The 17,530-nt window shown below is 43.8% G+C and overlaps 1 protein-coding gene across 1 annotated transcript in view; it reads left to right on the top strand.

Moving 5' to 3' along the window:
* Positions 1-1,143: 1,143 nt before the first annotated feature.
* Positions 1,144-17,530, top strand: part of LOC311101878 (serine/threonine-protein kinase SIK2-like) — a 67,668-nt gene continuing 51,281 nt past the window's right edge. Inside the window, exons 1-2 of the mRNA XM_084143111.1 lie at positions 1,144-1,551; positions 16,192-16,308. Of these exons, the coding sequence (XP_083999237.1) occupies positions 1,414-1,551; positions 16,192-16,308 (255 nt within the window). The 5' untranslated portion in view covers positions 1,144-1,413. The remainder of the gene's footprint in view (positions 1,552-16,191; positions 16,309-17,530) is intronic.

The raw sequence follows: 17,530 nt of genomic DNA, 5'->3' as shown, positions 1-17,530 counted from the left end.
AGGTGAAGAAGCAGGATGCGGAGGCCCTGGGCTGGGGTGGTTACACATGGTCTGCGGTTGTGAGGCCGGTTGGAAGTACTGCCAAATTCTCTAAAATGACAATGGAGGCGGCTTATGGTAGAGAAATTAACATTCAATTCTCTGGCAACAGCTCTGGTGGACATTCCTGCGGTCAGCATGCCAATTGCACACTCCCACAAAACTTGAGACATCTGTGGCATTGTGTTGTGTGACAAAACTGCACATTATAGAGTGGCTTTTTATTGTCCCCAGCACAAGCTGCACCTGTGTAATGTTCATGCTGTTTAATCAGCTTCTTGATATGCCACTCCTGTCAGGTGGATGGATTATCTTGGCAAAGGAGAAATGCTCACTAACAGGGATGTAAACAAATTTGTGCACAAAATTTGCGAGAAATACGCTTTTGTGCGTATGGAACATTTCTGGGATCTTTTATTTCAGCTCATGAAACATGGGACCAACACTTTACATGTTGTGTTTATATTTTTGTTCAGTGACAAACCTGAATTGCAGAACACACACCATCCATTATAATCCAAATTAATGTTTGCCGTTTTGTGCATAGCTGGGAAACCTGGCAAGCATCTCACACTGTGTTCTCAAAATGTATGTTCTCAAAATGTATGATTATTTTACCACAGGCTTAAAGGGCAATTGCAACCAACAAAAAGTATAATAAAATGTATTAGTGGTTGCATCACTTGCATGCATCATTTGCCTTGTGCATAGACATGCATATGTTCCATAGTCAGAGCCCAGCTGCACACACACCTTTACATATCAAAACAACATGCATGTATTTAGTAATTTGCTAGTATAAATGTACATAAATAATTCACCAGTCCAATCCATGCATTTGACTCAGAGTAACAAAAGCTTTTTCTGTGCCCCTGCAGGCCAAACTTCAAAGTCAACTATCCACTCTGGGCGGCGAGCAAAGAGATTTCAGAATAGCAATGTTACCGGTTGACGTAAGAGGTGGATCCGGTTGCCTTGGAAACGAATTGGCACTGAAGCGTGAAACCGCTTCAGAGGCCCGCCCCTGTACAAATACCCCCATGGCTCTGACGTCAATGTACGTCAAGGAGAGAATATGATGCCTCCTGCAAGTCAACTCGTGTACTTTAGCTAATAGAGGTGGCTTGCTGAAATATTATAGCTCTATTGTATTGGAGAACGTGGCGTGACAGCCCGTGGCAGTCGTAAATGTCCTCTGTCGTCTCGTTGGTCTGAAGGGTCGTTAACGTTCAAACTGGCTGGGTGACCAAGAATTGTACTTTGTCTATTTTTAATAGACACATTTTAGCGGGCGGTTTGTTTTCCCTTACTCGTCATCTCTAGGCTCAAGTCGCGAGCCCCTACGTCCTAACCCCAAACCCCATTTAATACAGCATGGTCATGGCTGACAATCACCAAAAACCGATGGTTCGGGGTCCTGTCCGAGTGGGCTTCTACGATATCGAACGTACTCTAGGAAAGGGTAATTTCGCCGTTGTGAAGCTGGCTAGACATCGCATTACCAAGACCGAGGTGAGTGCTGAGAAAACAGCTAGCTGCCTGGCTAGCATGCTAGGTAACGGTGAGTGAGCTAAGCGTGTGATTCTCTTGCAAAGGGAAATAACCTTGTCTTTTAACTAACAAGCTAGTTACTTGCCACCTGTATTGCAGTTGTAAGTCAGCTAGTTATCTAAAGTTATATTTGCACATTTATTATGTAGTTAACTCATTCTGTTCACATTTGACATTGACATGTTTAGACCATTTCACACCTACCTAGTTTGCTATGTTGCAAACACAGTAGTCTCTTTTTTTGCTAAACTTTTGACTCTTACATGAAGAAAGTTATAGACTAGTAACAACTTATGTAACTTCATAATCAAAACTGTCTGACTATGGTTATTAAAGTTGGGTGTCACCCAGTTTTAAATGTAGTTAACGTTAGTCTAACCGTGAAGCAGATTCATTCATGTGTGTTCATGCCAAGAGAGTCACATCATTATCCAATCACTTTGTGACCTCAATGTTGTGCAATACACTGCCTTTCTTTGACCATGGATCAATACGTTGCTTCATTACTCTGTCTAACAATTGTGTGCAGTTTGTATAATGTGGTCAACATGCCACCCCACAGTCCTGCCCCCACGTTTTGGTTTTTGCTCTACTAGCACTACACAGCTGATTCAAATAACCAACATCATCAAACTTTGATTATTTGAATCAGCTGTGTAGTGTTAGGGTAAAAATCAAAACATGCACCCGGTGGGACCCCAGGACCGAGTTTGGGAAATCCTGCATAGACTGGTGTAAACAACCATGGTGTTAACAACCATGTAAATATCTAGGGCATGCAGCATGGGTTAATGCATTGGTTACATAACCCAATAATAATAATGTGATTTTATTGCCTCTTCTTGGGACAATCACTGTGGAGCTGTTGTGTACATACCCTATTCACAGACGCTAATAGCCCTTAATCATGACTCTCATTTCCATTACATTACACATAAGTAATTGGACGAAGGCGTCTTCTGTACGGGGGAGTTTTGTTAAGAGCGCTGACACTCAATCTGAACATTAACAAGTGTAAGGACCTTATCTTTCATATCAGCGATAAATAATTTTCTAAAAAAAACAAAAGGTTAAATTGATACACACCTTGTTAGGGTTAGTGTTCTCACACGGCCGTATCTCCATGTTACAGCGCGTGTTTACGGAAGACGAGGCGACCGCCTGTGCTAATTAGCTACTGTATCTAGCGTACTCCGAACACCTGTGTGCAAGCGTAATTCGGGACGTGTAGCAGAAGTGACGTTTCGTCGGATCGAGGCACTCATAGCTGTATGGATCTGTGCAAAACTGCTTCAGTAAGTGTATCTTTTTTATTTGAAGGATTCTTTCTCGCTGATTAAAGATAAGGGCCATAAGTTTCGAAAGATGTATTGCAAGCAATGATTATTGACGTTTGTAAATGTTAAAACACAGCGTCGGGATTGTAGTTCACATGAGCCAGTCGTGGGCGACGCGAATGTCTGAACTGTACGGAGAAGACAGAATGCCTCCTAGAGTTTTCGAGAGCTAAGACGCTAACTGCTTTAGCGCCTATTGACGATAGTGTCTTCTGAAGGGGGGAGTATTTTTTTCATTTTTTCGACGCTTGCGCTAAACTTTAACACGCATCACTTGCGGTACGGTTTTGGAAACATGAGTAACTTATCTTTTATATCAGGAATAAATTATTTTCAAAAAAGAAAAGGTTAAATAGGCGATATACACAGGCGAGCATGACGTATTTCCGGTTAAATCTCAGGATGGATGTAAACTTCCGGTTATCGTAGAATGCTGTGCTACCGTATGCTAGCATTGAATGCTTGTCGTCAAAAACATCCGAAACGGTTAATTTTCGTCGTTGTTGTTGTTTATCTTAATGTTTATGTTAATGTTTTTACTTGTAATACTTTGTCTTGACTTATAACACGATGACCTGTAAACGTACGAAAGTGTCCTTTCAAAAACGGGATGACAGCTCTTCCAGCCATCTTCTAGACATCTAACAGCGATTTAATAACATTTATTTCGCAACACATTGTAGTCTGCCTATTTAATTGGACTCTGCATACCTAATTCAGCTTGCCGGAGTAGCATCTGGTTTGGGCTTCACTACAACCATGGCATCCACAGGTCCTGGCTTCACTCCCTATTTATTTATGAGATGGTATAAGGAGAGATGCTAGTATGAATGTGACACAACTGTCTGGTATTGAAATGATACAAACCATTGTTTGTGGTTTATGCCACTTCTGCTCTGTTTCAGTGCACGAAAGTACAGGAGGGACGACAGACATGCCACATTCAGAGTAATGGGCAGTCTGATATAGTAATGCAACCAAATGATTGCATATCTCACACCCAGCCACACAGGAACAGTAGCTTTTAACAAGTACAACTGGCTGTGAATCACGCAATGTCATCTGAAATACACAGAAGCATAATTTAATGGGTTTTGAAAGACGAGGGTCTACAGCAGCAGGAGTAGGAGCAAAACTTGTTCTTTCTACTTTTTACTGGTGTAAGCAACTTATCTACTGTCTCATGTCACTTTTGTGCTTTCTGCATCACTTTCCTACTGTCTTGCACCACTTGGCTATACTATCTCCCACCACTTACCTATTGTCTTGTGCCATTTACCTACCTTCAAACAGTATTGGCAGAGCAGTAGGTGAGTGGTGCAACATTGTAGCCTAGTACCAATAACAACAGTAAAGTGAAGGTTTTGCTCCTAATTCCTCTCGGAAAGTAGAAACATCAAGTTCAAAAGCAAGGAGGTTGGGCCATATGTTTATAAAGAAAGAAGTAAAGATGACAGGACAGTTTTTTGAGTAGAACATCAGCAGTTTGAAGAATAGCTGAGTGGAATATGTTACTGTCATTGCAGTCATCAAGTCAGGAAAAAGTAGTAATCTCATTATTGTTTACATTTCAAACCAAACTCCAATTTGTTTACAACAGACCCAACAACAAAGCATGGCAATTCCCACTCAGCTACCCTGGTCTGTATTAGGCTACCACTGTTCAGCTATCGTGAAAACCACTAAAGTTCTAAAGTGTTCTCTTAGCAATGGCAATCAAAGCTGTGGTAACGTTAAACGAGTAAAACATGTGTTGAACGGAACCTTGAACAAGTTCAACAGAACTTTGAACGTGTCACTTAATCTAGTCCTACTCTCAGCTGGTGTGGTGGCTTTAGTTTCTTCATTGAGCGGTAGCAGTGGGCTCTCACAGAGATCTCATTTGTAGCCCTGTTTTTACCTGATACTTTTATAAAAGTACAAACACATGAAGTGAGAGATATATACACAAAAGCAAGGCTTCTAGCTCAGGCTAGCTAGCGTTAGCATATTACCTTCAAAGTTGCAAAGAAAAGAAGAAACGTAAAATTTGAAGCCTTTATCCAGTTTGCTACGTGGTGTCGTACTGGTTGTCCGGACGACCCTCCGTATATCATTAACAGATACTTTAGGCAACTCCAGCAAACACCTTGTAAACTTCATCTCTGCCATCATAACGGTCTACTGCCACTGTCAGTTTTCTTCCGGTAACCGGAAATGCCCAAGCATCCTTAGGCCAATGCGGAAGTGATGCGTGCATAGAGCCTATTGCTACACCTTTTTATAGGGTTAGGGTTCCTACACAGCCATATTTACATGTTACATCGCTTGTTTACGGAAACAGCCGGAAGATTATTGAGAGGCTAAATGGACCCGCCTGGTGCCCAAATTGATGATGTATGTTGTGCAGTTGAGAGTCGAGTGGAGATGAATGGATTCGGTTCAGTCAATCCTCCTGATGAGCCCTTCCCAGCTAGTTAGTTTATGCTGGCTTGCTGGCAAAAAGAGAAGCATGGTGCTAGTTAAAACGTGTAAAAGAAAGTGATGTTTGTTTCGATGGGGGAGGGAGAAATAACTTGTTTGTAGGGCTGGCACAATTATCGTAGAATTGTAAAACCGACAATTATGGACAATAACCGTGAACTAAACATTTTTTTTTTTGTGTCATAATCATCTTACTACTCTTTTCTGAAGAGGGGGGGATTCAACGTTATATTTAGTAGATATACCCTGCTCAAAAAAATAAAGGGAACACTTAAACAACACAATGTAACTCCAAGTCAATCACACTTCTGTGAAATCAAACTGTCCACTTAGGAAGCAACACTGATTGACAATACATTTCACATGCTGTTGTGCAAATGGTTTGAGACAACAGGTGGAAATTATAGGCAATTAGCAAGACACCCCCAATAAAGAAGTGGTTCTGCAGGTGGTGACCACAGACCACTTCTCAGTTCCTATGCTTCCTGGCTGATGTTTTGGTCACTTTTGAATGCTGGCGGTGCTTTCACTCTAGTGGTAGCATGAGACGGAGTCTACAACCCACACAAGAGGCTCAGGTAGTGCAGCTCATCCAGGATGGCACATCAATGCGAGCTGTGGCAAGAAGGTTTGCTGTGTCTGTCAGCGTAGTGTCCAGAGCATGGAGGCGCTACCAGGAGACAGGCCAGTACATCAGGAGACGTGGAGGAGGCCGTAGGAGGGCAACAACCCAGCAGCAGGACCGCTACCTCCGCCTTTGTGCAAGGAGGAGCAGGAGGAGCACTGCCAGAGCCCTGCAAAATGACCTCCAGCAGGCCACAAATGTGCATGTGTCTGCTCAAACAGTCAGAAACAGACTCCATGAGGGTGGTATGAGGGCCGACGTCCACAGGTGGGGGTTGTGCTTACAGCCCAACACCGTGCAGGACGTTTGGCATTTGCCAGAGAACACCAAGATTGGCAAATTCGCCACTGGCGCCCTGTGCTCTTCACAGATGAAAGCAGGTTCACACTGAGCACGTGACAGACGTGACAGAGTCTGGAGACGCCGTGGAGAACGTTCTGCTGCCTGCAACATCCTCCAGCATGGCCGGTTTGGCGGTGGGTCAGTCATTTCTTTGGGGGGCCGCACAGCCCTCCATGTGCTCACCAGAGATAGCCTGACTGCCATTAGGTACTGAGATGAGATCCTCAGACCCCTTGTGAGACCAAATGCTGGTGCGGTTGGCCGTGGGTTCCTCCTAATGCAAGACAATGCTAGACCTCATGTGGCTGGAGTGTGTCAGCAGTTCCTGCAAGAGGAAGGCATTGATGCTATGGACTGGCCCGCCCGTTCCCCAGACCTGAATCCAATTGAGCACATCTGGGACATCATGTCTCGCTCCATCCACCAATGCCACGTTGCACCACAGACTGTCCAGGAGTTGGCGGATGCTTTAGTCCAGGTCTGGGAGAAGATCCCTCAGGAGACCATCCGCCACCTCATCAGGAGCATGCCCAGGCGTTGTAGGGAGGTCATACAGGCACGTGGAGGCCACACACACTACTGAGCCTCATTTTGACTTGTTTTAAGGACATTACATCAAAGTTGGATCAGCCTGTAGTGTGGTTTTCCACTTTAATTTTGAGGGTGACTCCAAATCCAGACCTCCATGGGTTGATACATTTGATTTCCATTGATAATTTTTGTGTGATTTTGTTGTCAGCACATTCAACTATGTAAAGAAAAAAGTATTTAATAAGATGTATTTATTTCATTCAGATCTAGGATGTGTTGTTTAAGTGTTCCCTTTATTTTTTTGAGCAGTGTAGTTTACCCAATATAACTTATTCATTTTTAAATGAAGAGGGTAAAGTTATTAATTTTACAAGTAGAATGGTACAGTCTGGAGGAGAATAATCATTTCCAAAAGTTCCAAGCGGTCAAAACCATTCGTTTTGGAGACAGGGGTGTCAGCAAAGCTGTGTTGTATTTAGGCCGGACCGCATTTAGTTGACTGGTCAATTGTTTGGTCGGAAGGCTGTCGGTCGACCGAGATTTTATTTTTGTCGAGTAGTGGCAAATATATTGTAAAATATTATGGCACACAAGACACCTGTCTGATTCACGCCTGTCTGAGTGGACTAATCCATTGCGGAGGCCGCGGGGATAGCTCACCAGTAGTACATTTACCGTTAAATCCCATCATTTCTAATCTGAAATGTTTGTTTGGTTAGAGTAATTTCTGTTAATGCATTCAATATATTATTAGTACAGTCTTACCATTGTTATTGTAGGAGTGGACACGTTGTTTGCAGAGCGCACAACCTATGGTTTATTTCATTCCATTTACGAGTTGTCAATTTATTCATTGTCATTTGTTTGGAGCACTCCTGACAATCTTGAGTAAGGACAGGCACTTGATTATGCATAGAAGTAGGCCTAGGCCACCTGGCCTGCGTGCAAATGTAGGCCTATAAATGTCCCTGATACTATTTCTGATTGTCTTAACACACTATCACTGTGGAGCTTCTCAAAGTAATTTTTTCTTTGCCTCAAACAGCAAGTAAACAAAATCTTTCCTGCTGTCTCCCTTTCGATAACCACTCAGCATGAAAGGGGGGAAAAAGTAATGCTCTGATCGGTGGAAATGTCATAAAATAGGCCTACCTGATTACTTCTTATCCCTGTCCGGAGCTCACTGGTGCAGGAAACCCTGAGGGCCCAGAATATTTTATACAATGTTATTGAATGCATCTTGAGTAAGGACAGGCACTTGATTATGCATAGAAGTAGGCCTAGGCCACCTGGCCTGCGTGCAAATGTAGGCCTATAAATGTGCCTGATACTATTTCTGATTGTCTTAACACACTATCACTGTGGAGCTTCTCAAAGTAATTTTTTCTTTGCCTCAAACAGCAAGTAAACAAAATCTTTCCTGCTGTCTCCCTTTCGATAACCACTCAGCATGAAAGGGGGGAAAAAGTAATGCTCTGATCGGTGGAAATGTCATAAAATAGGCCTACCTGATTACTTCTTATCCCTGTCCGGAGCTCACTGGTGCAGGAAACCCTGAGGGCCCAGAATATTTTATACAATGTTGCAAGTTTGCTAGAACATGTTTCTGGGCCAGACCAAGTTAATAGTTGATACAATGTTTCAAGTTCCTTGCAGACAGGCCATGCATAGCCAATGTGATTTATAGGATATTTCTTTTTATCAGGATGTTTTCTACCTGCGGGCTGCAATGTTTTGATTTGTTGACTTCATGTAGGCTATTTTTAAATATTGGCAATGGTAATAAACATACTTTTAGATTTGTATCATTTGAATTTAAATTGAATTTTGATTAACCACATGACATTGATTTTGAGATATGAAGACTTTATTTTAAATGAAATTGGTACGATAACTTGGCACTCCAAATGGAAAAGGTTGGTGACTGCTGGTGTAGCCTATTACCAGCAACTTCATGAGCGTAAGGGGCAGAATATGCAAAGTGGGAGGAGGAGAGTCTGGTCGGGAACAGGTTTTTTTCTTCTGGTTAGGCTATATTGATCTTTGGCTCCCTTTTTAGTAATTTGTGTCTTCATTTTTAACCGCAGTGCTTAAAGCATCAGACAAGCTCAGTAGCCTACATATAGTTGATTTTATTCAAACATAGGGTGTGTCTATATATGGAAAAAGACATGTTTAAAAATGTCAACCAATCGATTGGTCAAAAGAACAGACGACTCTCGGTCGACCAAGATTTTCTTTAGTCGTGGACATCCCTAGTTGTATTCATTAGGTATGTCATAGCACATTTTCAAAGATGCATTACAAGCTAAACACATTTTTCTAATAAAATGACAATTATGATAATAACCATGACAATTAGGCCTAATCGTTACCCAAAATTCCATAATCGTCGCAGCCCAACTTGTAGTATTGGCCACCATCTGGATGTCGCCTTGACATGCCAATTAGCTAACGTAACGAGGTTGTATCGAGGCGCTTCCCACAGTTTTGCTTCACCGGGCAGCTGTATCGCATGTTGCTGGCAGTAGCTAACGTAGCCAATTTGTTCCATATCACTGATTTTATTATTTTGAGTAGGATAGCAGCCTACACGAGAAATAACTTGTAATATTGGTAGTCCCCGTGATTCAGTCTACTGCTCAATGGAAGAGTTTGCGCTGCAAGCCGGCAACACAACATCACGGGGCACAGTGTGTCCTTAGTTCCTACTTGCCGACTAATGCCGAGCACTGCTGTCCTGCAGTAAGGAGAAGGAAGTAGCTAGATAATGTAACTAATATCAGGCCAGGATGACAGCTATAGCACATTTTATTGTAGTGATTTTCCCCGAAAATGTACAACTACGGCATTAATGTCTAAATAAAAATAACCGAACAATTACTCCGATAAAAAACGGAATGATTCTGAACACTCTCCCAAGTCCCAACTTTGGCAGACAAGTTTCAAATTCTTGTTGAAGTCACAATAATAAATTAGCTAGCTGGTGTGAGGGCTCATTAGGGCAACTGACTGAACCTAATCAGTTTGTCCCCACTCAACTCTTGCTGCATGACATACACTGCCAGTCAAAAGTTTGGACACACCTACTCATTCTAGGGTTTTTCTTTATTTTTAGTATTTTTTACATTGTAGAATAATAGTGAAGACATCAAAACTATGAAATAACACATGGAATCATGTAGTAAACAAAAGTGTTAAACAAATCAAAATATATTTTATATTTGAGATTGTTCAAATAGCCACCTTTTGCCTTTGACAGCTTTGCACACTTGGCATTCTCTCAACCAGCTTCAACAGTCTTGGAGTTCCCACATATGCTGAGCACTTGTTGGCTGCTGTTCCTTCACTCTGCCGCCCGACTCATCCCAAACCATCTCAGTTGGGTTGAGGTCGGGGGATTGTGGAGGCCAGGTCATCTGATGCAGCACCCCATCACTCTCCATCTTGGTAAAATAGCCCGTACACAGCCTGGAGGTGTGTTGGGTCATTGTCCTGTTGAAAAACAAATGATAGTCCCACTAAGCCCAAACCAGATGGGATGGCGTATCGCTGCAGAATGCTTTGGTAGCCATGCTCATTAAGTGTGCCCTGAATTCTTATTAAATCACAGACCGTGTCACCAGCAAAGCACCCCCACACGGTCCTCATGAGTCACTTTCATCATATCGCTTGATGGTTTTTGCGACTGCACTTGAATAAACTTTCAAAGTTCTTGAAAGTAATGATGGACTGTCGTTTCTCTTTGCTTATTTGAGCTGTTCTTGCTATAATATGGATTTGGTATTTTACCAAATAGGGCTAGCTTCTGTATACCCCCCTACCTTGTCACAACACAACTGATTGGCTCAAACGCATTAAGAAGGAAAGAAGCCACACCTGTTAATTGAAATACATTCCAGGTGACTACCTCATGAAGCTAGTTGAGAGAATGCCAAGAGTGTGCAAAGCTGTCATCAACGCAAAGGGTGGCTATTTGAAGAATCTCAAATATAAAATATATTTTGATTTGTTTAACACTTTTTTGGTTACTACATGATTCCATGTGTGTTATTCATAGTTTTGATTTCTTCACTATTATTCTACAATGTAGAAAATAGTTAAAATAAAGATAAACCCTGGAATGAGTAGGTGTCCAACCTTTTGACTGGTACTGTACGTCATACATTTTGGGCACCAGGCGTCTCTGTATAGCCTCTCCCAGTGGACTTCCTGTGCTAATTAGCTGGCTATATGCGTCTCCAAGCACCTGTATGTAAACAGAAGACAGACATTTTACATTTAAGTCATTTAGCAGACGCTCTTATCCAGAGCGACTTACAAATTGGTGCATTCAACTTAGGATAGCCAGTGGGAAAACCATATCTTGATCACAGTAAGTACACTTCTTCAAACAAGCAGCTGTGAGCAAAGTCAGTGCAATCAGGGACAACTACATCTCGATCACGTGTTGTCACTGAAAAATACTGTCGGCTGCAACTTTGTTAAAATTGGTTAAAACAGTGTACATTATATGTGTGCATTTTTGCATTTGTGGAATTATTTTGATGTGATTTGAAAGTAGGGGGATTTAGCTATGTTTCTAGGACCGTACCGCAATTGAGAATCGATTCATGTTTAGATGGAGTATTTGGCTGTTTTGGCTTCCGAAGCCATTTCGCCTTTAAACAGAACATGTAAGGTCCTTGGAATATAAGGAGTAACGTTAGGCTCCTTTAGTCCATTATGGGGCTACTCTGTACATAGCTAGTAACTGCAAAGCAAATCCGTCAGCCCCTGTTTAGTGTTTAGTGTTTACTGCTTGGAGATGGTATTAGTAACAGCCCACTGTCCTGGATTCTTGACTTTGCAAGATTTCAAATCTCTCTCGGTACTCATATCGTCTTTGTGATCTTGCGATCAGTAGGTCCTCAGTTCACGAATGCCCCCGACCTTACTTGACCTCCTTGTAGGGGCTGGTAGTAGGCCTAATGCCTCCATCACACCGACAGCGTCTTTGCGTTTTGGTACACCAGAAGTACATTCATTTCCAAAGGAACACGCGTTTGCCTTGCAGCATTGCGTTGCAGTTGCAGTGCGTTCTGTGTGGTGCATAAGTTGGATATATTGAACGTATGCATCAAACTGTATGCGTAGACGGCTTGACAGAAATGGTAGCAGAAGGTGAAGGTTTAACTTTTGTTGCACACATATCCAGATGAGGCTGCGTACCATTTTGCGCAATGACGCTGTCTGTGTGATCGAGGCGTAAATGTCTTCTGTTTATAATGAAGCGAGAGGGGAGCATTAGTGTAGTGATATGGATCTAATCAAGCATTGCATTGGGTAAGATTAGAGTAGAATGATTAAAGGCCTCCCCTTGCTCTTGTTTACTCCCAGAGCTTGGCTCGCAGACATTTGGATCTCTTCAAGTCCTGGTGATGAAATGCTGTTTATGAGAGCGAGACTTGGGATATTGCATGTTATCATGACATGGACGCTGTTAATCAATTCTCACAAGGATGAAGAAATTGCCAGTTTTCCAGCAGCTTCTGCTAGTTTTTGCCCCCCTTACCTCTCACCCAGTGTGGATAACAGAATATAAAAGCTGTTTATGATTTCCCCCAACAAACAGTTTTTTGTGCAAAGGAGAGCATTTGAGGAGTTTTTTTGTCTGCGCTCGCCTTGCAAGAACTGAGAGTGCTGTGGAATTATATTATGGAGAGATAGGCCTACTGCTTACCACTTTTGCCTTTGGACTTCCTTAGAATTCTCTGCCTCAGTCTAAGCAACACTTGAAAATGTATGCCTACAAAAACTTTTTTTATTTTCCTTTACACAAAAATACATTTACATTTACGTCATTTAGCAGACACTTATCCAGAGCGACTTACAAATTGGTGCATTCACCTTATAGCCAGTGGGATAACCACTTTACAATATGTAAAAAAAAAATGGTGTGTAATTTCTTTCAAATGTAAAAAAAATACAAAAAATGTTTAGTTTTTAATTTTCATTTGTTTTATATATAGTTTTAAAAAATTTATTTTTGTGTTTTTTTATTAATATTAATAATAATAATAATAATAATTTATTTTTTGTAGGGGGGGGATAGAAGGATTACTTTTATACTATCCCAGGTATTCCTTAAAGAGGTAGGGTTTCAAGTGTCTCCGGAAGGTGGTCAGTGACTCCGCTGTCCTGGCGTCGTGAGGGAGCTTGTTCCATCATTGGGGTGCCAGAGCAGCGAATAGTTTTGACTGGGCTGAGCGGGAACTGTGCTTCCGCAGAGGTAGGGGGACCAGCAGGCCAGAGGTGGAAGAACGCAATGCCCTTGTTTGGGTGTAGGGACTGATCAGAGCCTGAAGGTAGTGAGGTGCCGTTCCCCTCACAGCTCCGTAGGCAAGCACCATGGTCTTGTAGCAGATGCGAGCTTCAACTGGACGCCAGTGGAGTGTGCGGAGGAGCGGGGTGACGTGAGAGAACTTGGGAATGTTGAACACCAGACGGGCTGCAGCGTTCTGGATGAGTTGTAGGGGTTTAATGGCACAGGCAGGGAGCCCAGCCAACAGCGAGTTGCAGTAATCCAGACGGGAGATGACAAGTGCCTGGATTAGGATTTGTGCCGCTCCCTGTGTAAGGTAGGGTCGTACTCTGCGAATGTTGTAGAGCATGAATCTACAGGATCGGGTCACCGCTTTGATGTTAGCAGAGAACGACAGGGTGTTGTCCAGGGTCACGCCAAGGTTCTTTGCACTCTGGGAGGAGGACACAACAGAGTTGTCAACCGTGATGGCAAGATCATGGAGCGGGCAGTCCTTCCCCGGGAGGAAGAGCAGCTCCGTCTTGCCGAGGTTCAGCTTGAGGTGGTGATCCGACATCCACACTGATATGTCTGCCAGACATGCAGAGATGCGATTCGCCACTTGGTTATCAGAAGGGGGAAAGGAGAAGATGAATTGTGTGTCGTCTGCGTAGCAATGATAGGAGAGACCATGTGAGGATATGACAGAGCCAAGTGACTTGGTGTATAGAGAGAATAGGAGACGGCCTAGAACTGAGCCCTGGGGGACACCAGTGGTGAGAGCACGTGGTGTGGAGAGAGATTCTCGCCACGCCACCTGGTAGGATTGCGTCCTACCTGACAGGTCGCTCCATGAGTGAGCCACGCCGGAGATGCCCAACTCGGAGAGGGTGGAGAGGAGGATCTGATGGTTCACAGTATCAAAGGCAGCAGATAGGTCTAGAAGGATGAGAGCAGAGGAGAGAGTTAGCTCTAGCAGTGCGGAGAGCCTCCGTGACACAGAGAAGAGCAGTCTCAGTTGAATGACCAGTCTTGAAACCTGACTAGTTTGGATCAAGAAGGTCATTCTGAGAGAGATAGCAGGAGAGTTGGCTATAGATGGCATGCTCAAGAGTTTTGGAGGAAAAGAAAGAAGGGATACTGGTCTGTAGTTGTTGACATCGGAGGGATCGAGTGTAGGTTTTTTGAGGAGGGGTGCAACTCTCGCTTTCTTGAAGATGAAAGGGACATAGCCAGCGGTCAAGGATGAGTTAATGAGCTAGGTGAGGTAAGGGAGAAGGTCTCCGGAAATGGTCTGGAGAAGAGAGGAGGGGATAGGGTCAAGCGGGCAGGTTGTTGGGCGGCCGGCCATCACAAGTCGCAAGATTTCATCTGGAGAGAGAGGGGAGAAAGAAGTCAAAGCATAGGGTAGGGCAGTGTGAGCAGGACCAGCGGTGTCATTTGACTTAATAAATGAGGATCGGATGTCGTCAACCTTCTTTTCAAAATGGTTGACGAAGTCATCCACAGAGAGGGAGGAGGGAGGGGGAGGAGGAGCATACAGCAGGGAGGAGAAGGTGGCAAAGAGCTTCCTAGGGTTAGAGGCAGAGGCTTGAAATTTAGTGGTAGAAAGTGGCTTTAGCAGCAGAAACGGAGGAAGAGAATGTAGAGAGGAGGGAGTGGAAAGATGACAGGTCCGCAGGGAGTCTAGTTTTCTTCCATTTCCGCTCGGCTGCCCGGAGCCCTGTTCTGTGAGCTCGCAATGAATCGTCAAGCCACGGAGCAGGAGGGGAGGACCGAGCCGGCCGGGAGGATAGGGGACATAGAGAGTCAAAAGATTCAGAGAGGGAGGAGAGGAGGGTTGAGGAGGCAGAATCAGGAGATTGGAGGGAGAAGGATTTAGCAGAGGGAAGAGATGAGAGGAAGAGGAGAGAGTAGCGGGAGAGAGAGAGCGAAGGTTGCGACGGCACATTACCATCTGAGTAGAGGCAGAGTGAGTAGTGTTGGAGGAGAGCGAGAGAGAAAAGGATACAAAGTAGTGGTTGGAGACTTGGAGGGGAGTTGCAGTGAGATTAGTAGAAGAACAGCATCTAGTAAAGATGAGGTCAAGCGTATTGCCTGCCTTGTGAGTAGGGGGGGACGGTGTGAGGGTGAGGTCAAAAGAGGAAAGGAGTGGAAAGAAGGAGGCAGAGAGAAATGAGTCAAAGGCAGACGTAGGGAGGTTAAAGTCACCCAAAACTGTGAGGGGTGAGCCATCATCAGGAAAGGAACTTATCAAGGCGTCAAGCTCATTGATGAACTCTCCAAGGGAACCTGGAGGGCGATAAATGACAAGGATGTTAAGCTTGAATGGGCAAGTGACTGTGACAGCATGGAATTCAAATGAGGAGATAGACAGATGGTTCAGGGGGAAAAGAGAGAATGTCCACTTGGGAGAGATGAGGATTCCTGTGCCACCGCCGCGATGACCAGATGCTCTCGGGGTATGCGAGAACACATGATCAGACGAGGAAAGAGCAGTAGGAGTAGCAGTGTTTTCTGTGGTAATCCATGTTTCTGTCAGCGCCAAGAAGTCGAGGGACTGGAGGGTGGCATAGGCTGAGATGAACTCTGCCTTGTTGGCCGCAGAACGGCGGTTCCAGAGGCTACCAGAGACCTGGAACGTGGAGTTCGCGCAGGGACCACCAGATTAGAGTGGCAGCAGCCACGCCGTGTGAAGCGTTTGTATGGCCTGTGCGGAGAGGAGAGAACAGGGATAGACAGACGCATAGTTGACAGGCTACAGAAAAGGCTACAATAATGCAAAGGAGATCAGAATTAACTAAGCATCTGGGAAAGTGAGAGAGCGGGGCCTCCCTCACGTTTCACTGAAACACTCAAATATAACTCTCCCAACTTCCACTGTAGATTAATATACTTTAGTTAGTGTCTGGTCTGTTAGCGATGTTACCAAACAGACTAGTTCTGTCTCAAATGGACCTCAAGGGAATATTTTTGAACGTTTTGTCCAGGGACTCATCACTGTATTCTGTGTTCCACAGGTTGCCATTAAAATCATTGACAAGAGCCAACTAGATGCTGTGAACCTGGAGAAGATCTACCGGGAGGTACAGATCATGAAAATGTTGGACCACCCGCATATCATCAAGTTGTACCAGGTAAACCGCTCCTCTTGAAACACCAGTATACAAAATACATTCCCTTTTTATTTGATCCTCTGGGTTTTTGTATAAATTTGCAACGCCTACGGTCATTCAGGACATTTTCTAATGGGTGAGCAAACATCTCCAATCTACCTGGCCTTCATAGATATCAGAACTGACGTCTGACGGAATTAATGACTAACCAATCAACCCTCCGCCTCTCCAAGCAATGTGTCAAGGTGCTTAACAAAATTTAATCCAAACTGCGCTGTAGGGTTCAGCCTCTCGTGTTAATAGCAGGGGGGAAAAGCCATGTTCAGCTGTCAAGCTCTACAATCAGAGGTCCAACTAGTCAACCCGAAAAGCCCACCACAGACGTCACTTTATTACATAAGACTTTAGGTCACTTTGGTCTTTGGGAATGTGAATAGCAGTTCATCATTACACAACCAAATGGCTCGGGTCCAGGCGTTGCTGTGTAATCACGGTGTATCATTATTTCCAACAGCTCTTCCATTGAAACTGCATGGGGCAATTAGTCATTTCCTTTCAGACCTCATAAACAGAGGGCAGCAGGCTCGGCATCGACTCTCTTCTCGCTCTCTCATCCCCAAACGACCAACTCCCCCCCCCCCCCCCCCCCCCCCCCCCCCCCTTCAGTTTGTCTTGGGGTCTTTGCTTCACAGGATGCCCCCTCAGCGGACTCAGAGGCCCAAGTTTCCCACAGTCACACACACACATCCTCTTGCTTCGGCCACTTCACTGTTTCCAATAAACTCCTCATCCCCACCTTCATCAATATATGGCCTATTTGTCCCCATCAAGCATTCACAACAACACAAAGAAGTTGTAGGCTATAATGTTGACATTTGCATAGGAGGACAATCCATGTAATTTCCCCATTTGCATCGTTGAGAGTAATGTATGCACGCATGACTGTAAGTCGCTTTGGATAAAAGCGTCTGCTAAATGGCTTATTATTATTATTATTATATTATTATTATTAAATTATTATTATTATATATTATTATATTATTACTGTGGCAGAATTTGGATAATAAGTGCCATGTGGTTGACATGTTATGTAAAGCACTGGGAAAAGTGACATTGATTATCCCTACAGGGTTTTTGATAAAGTCATGGAGATAGGGGCATATTGGTCAGAAAGGGTAAGTTAGCCCAGATGGGAATTTACATGAAATGACCACTTTGTGGGAATTCTATGTGAATGTATCTG

This window comes from Coregonus lavaretus (assembly GCF_964263955.1).
Source record: "Coregonus lavaretus genome assembly, chromosome: 26".
In the NCBI taxonomy this organism is placed as follows: Eukaryota; Metazoa; Chordata; class Actinopteri; order Salmoniformes; family Salmonidae; genus Coregonus; species Coregonus lavaretus.
Note: the sequence above shows the minus strand (reverse complement) of the source record. Positions and strands in the feature narration are given on the sequence as shown.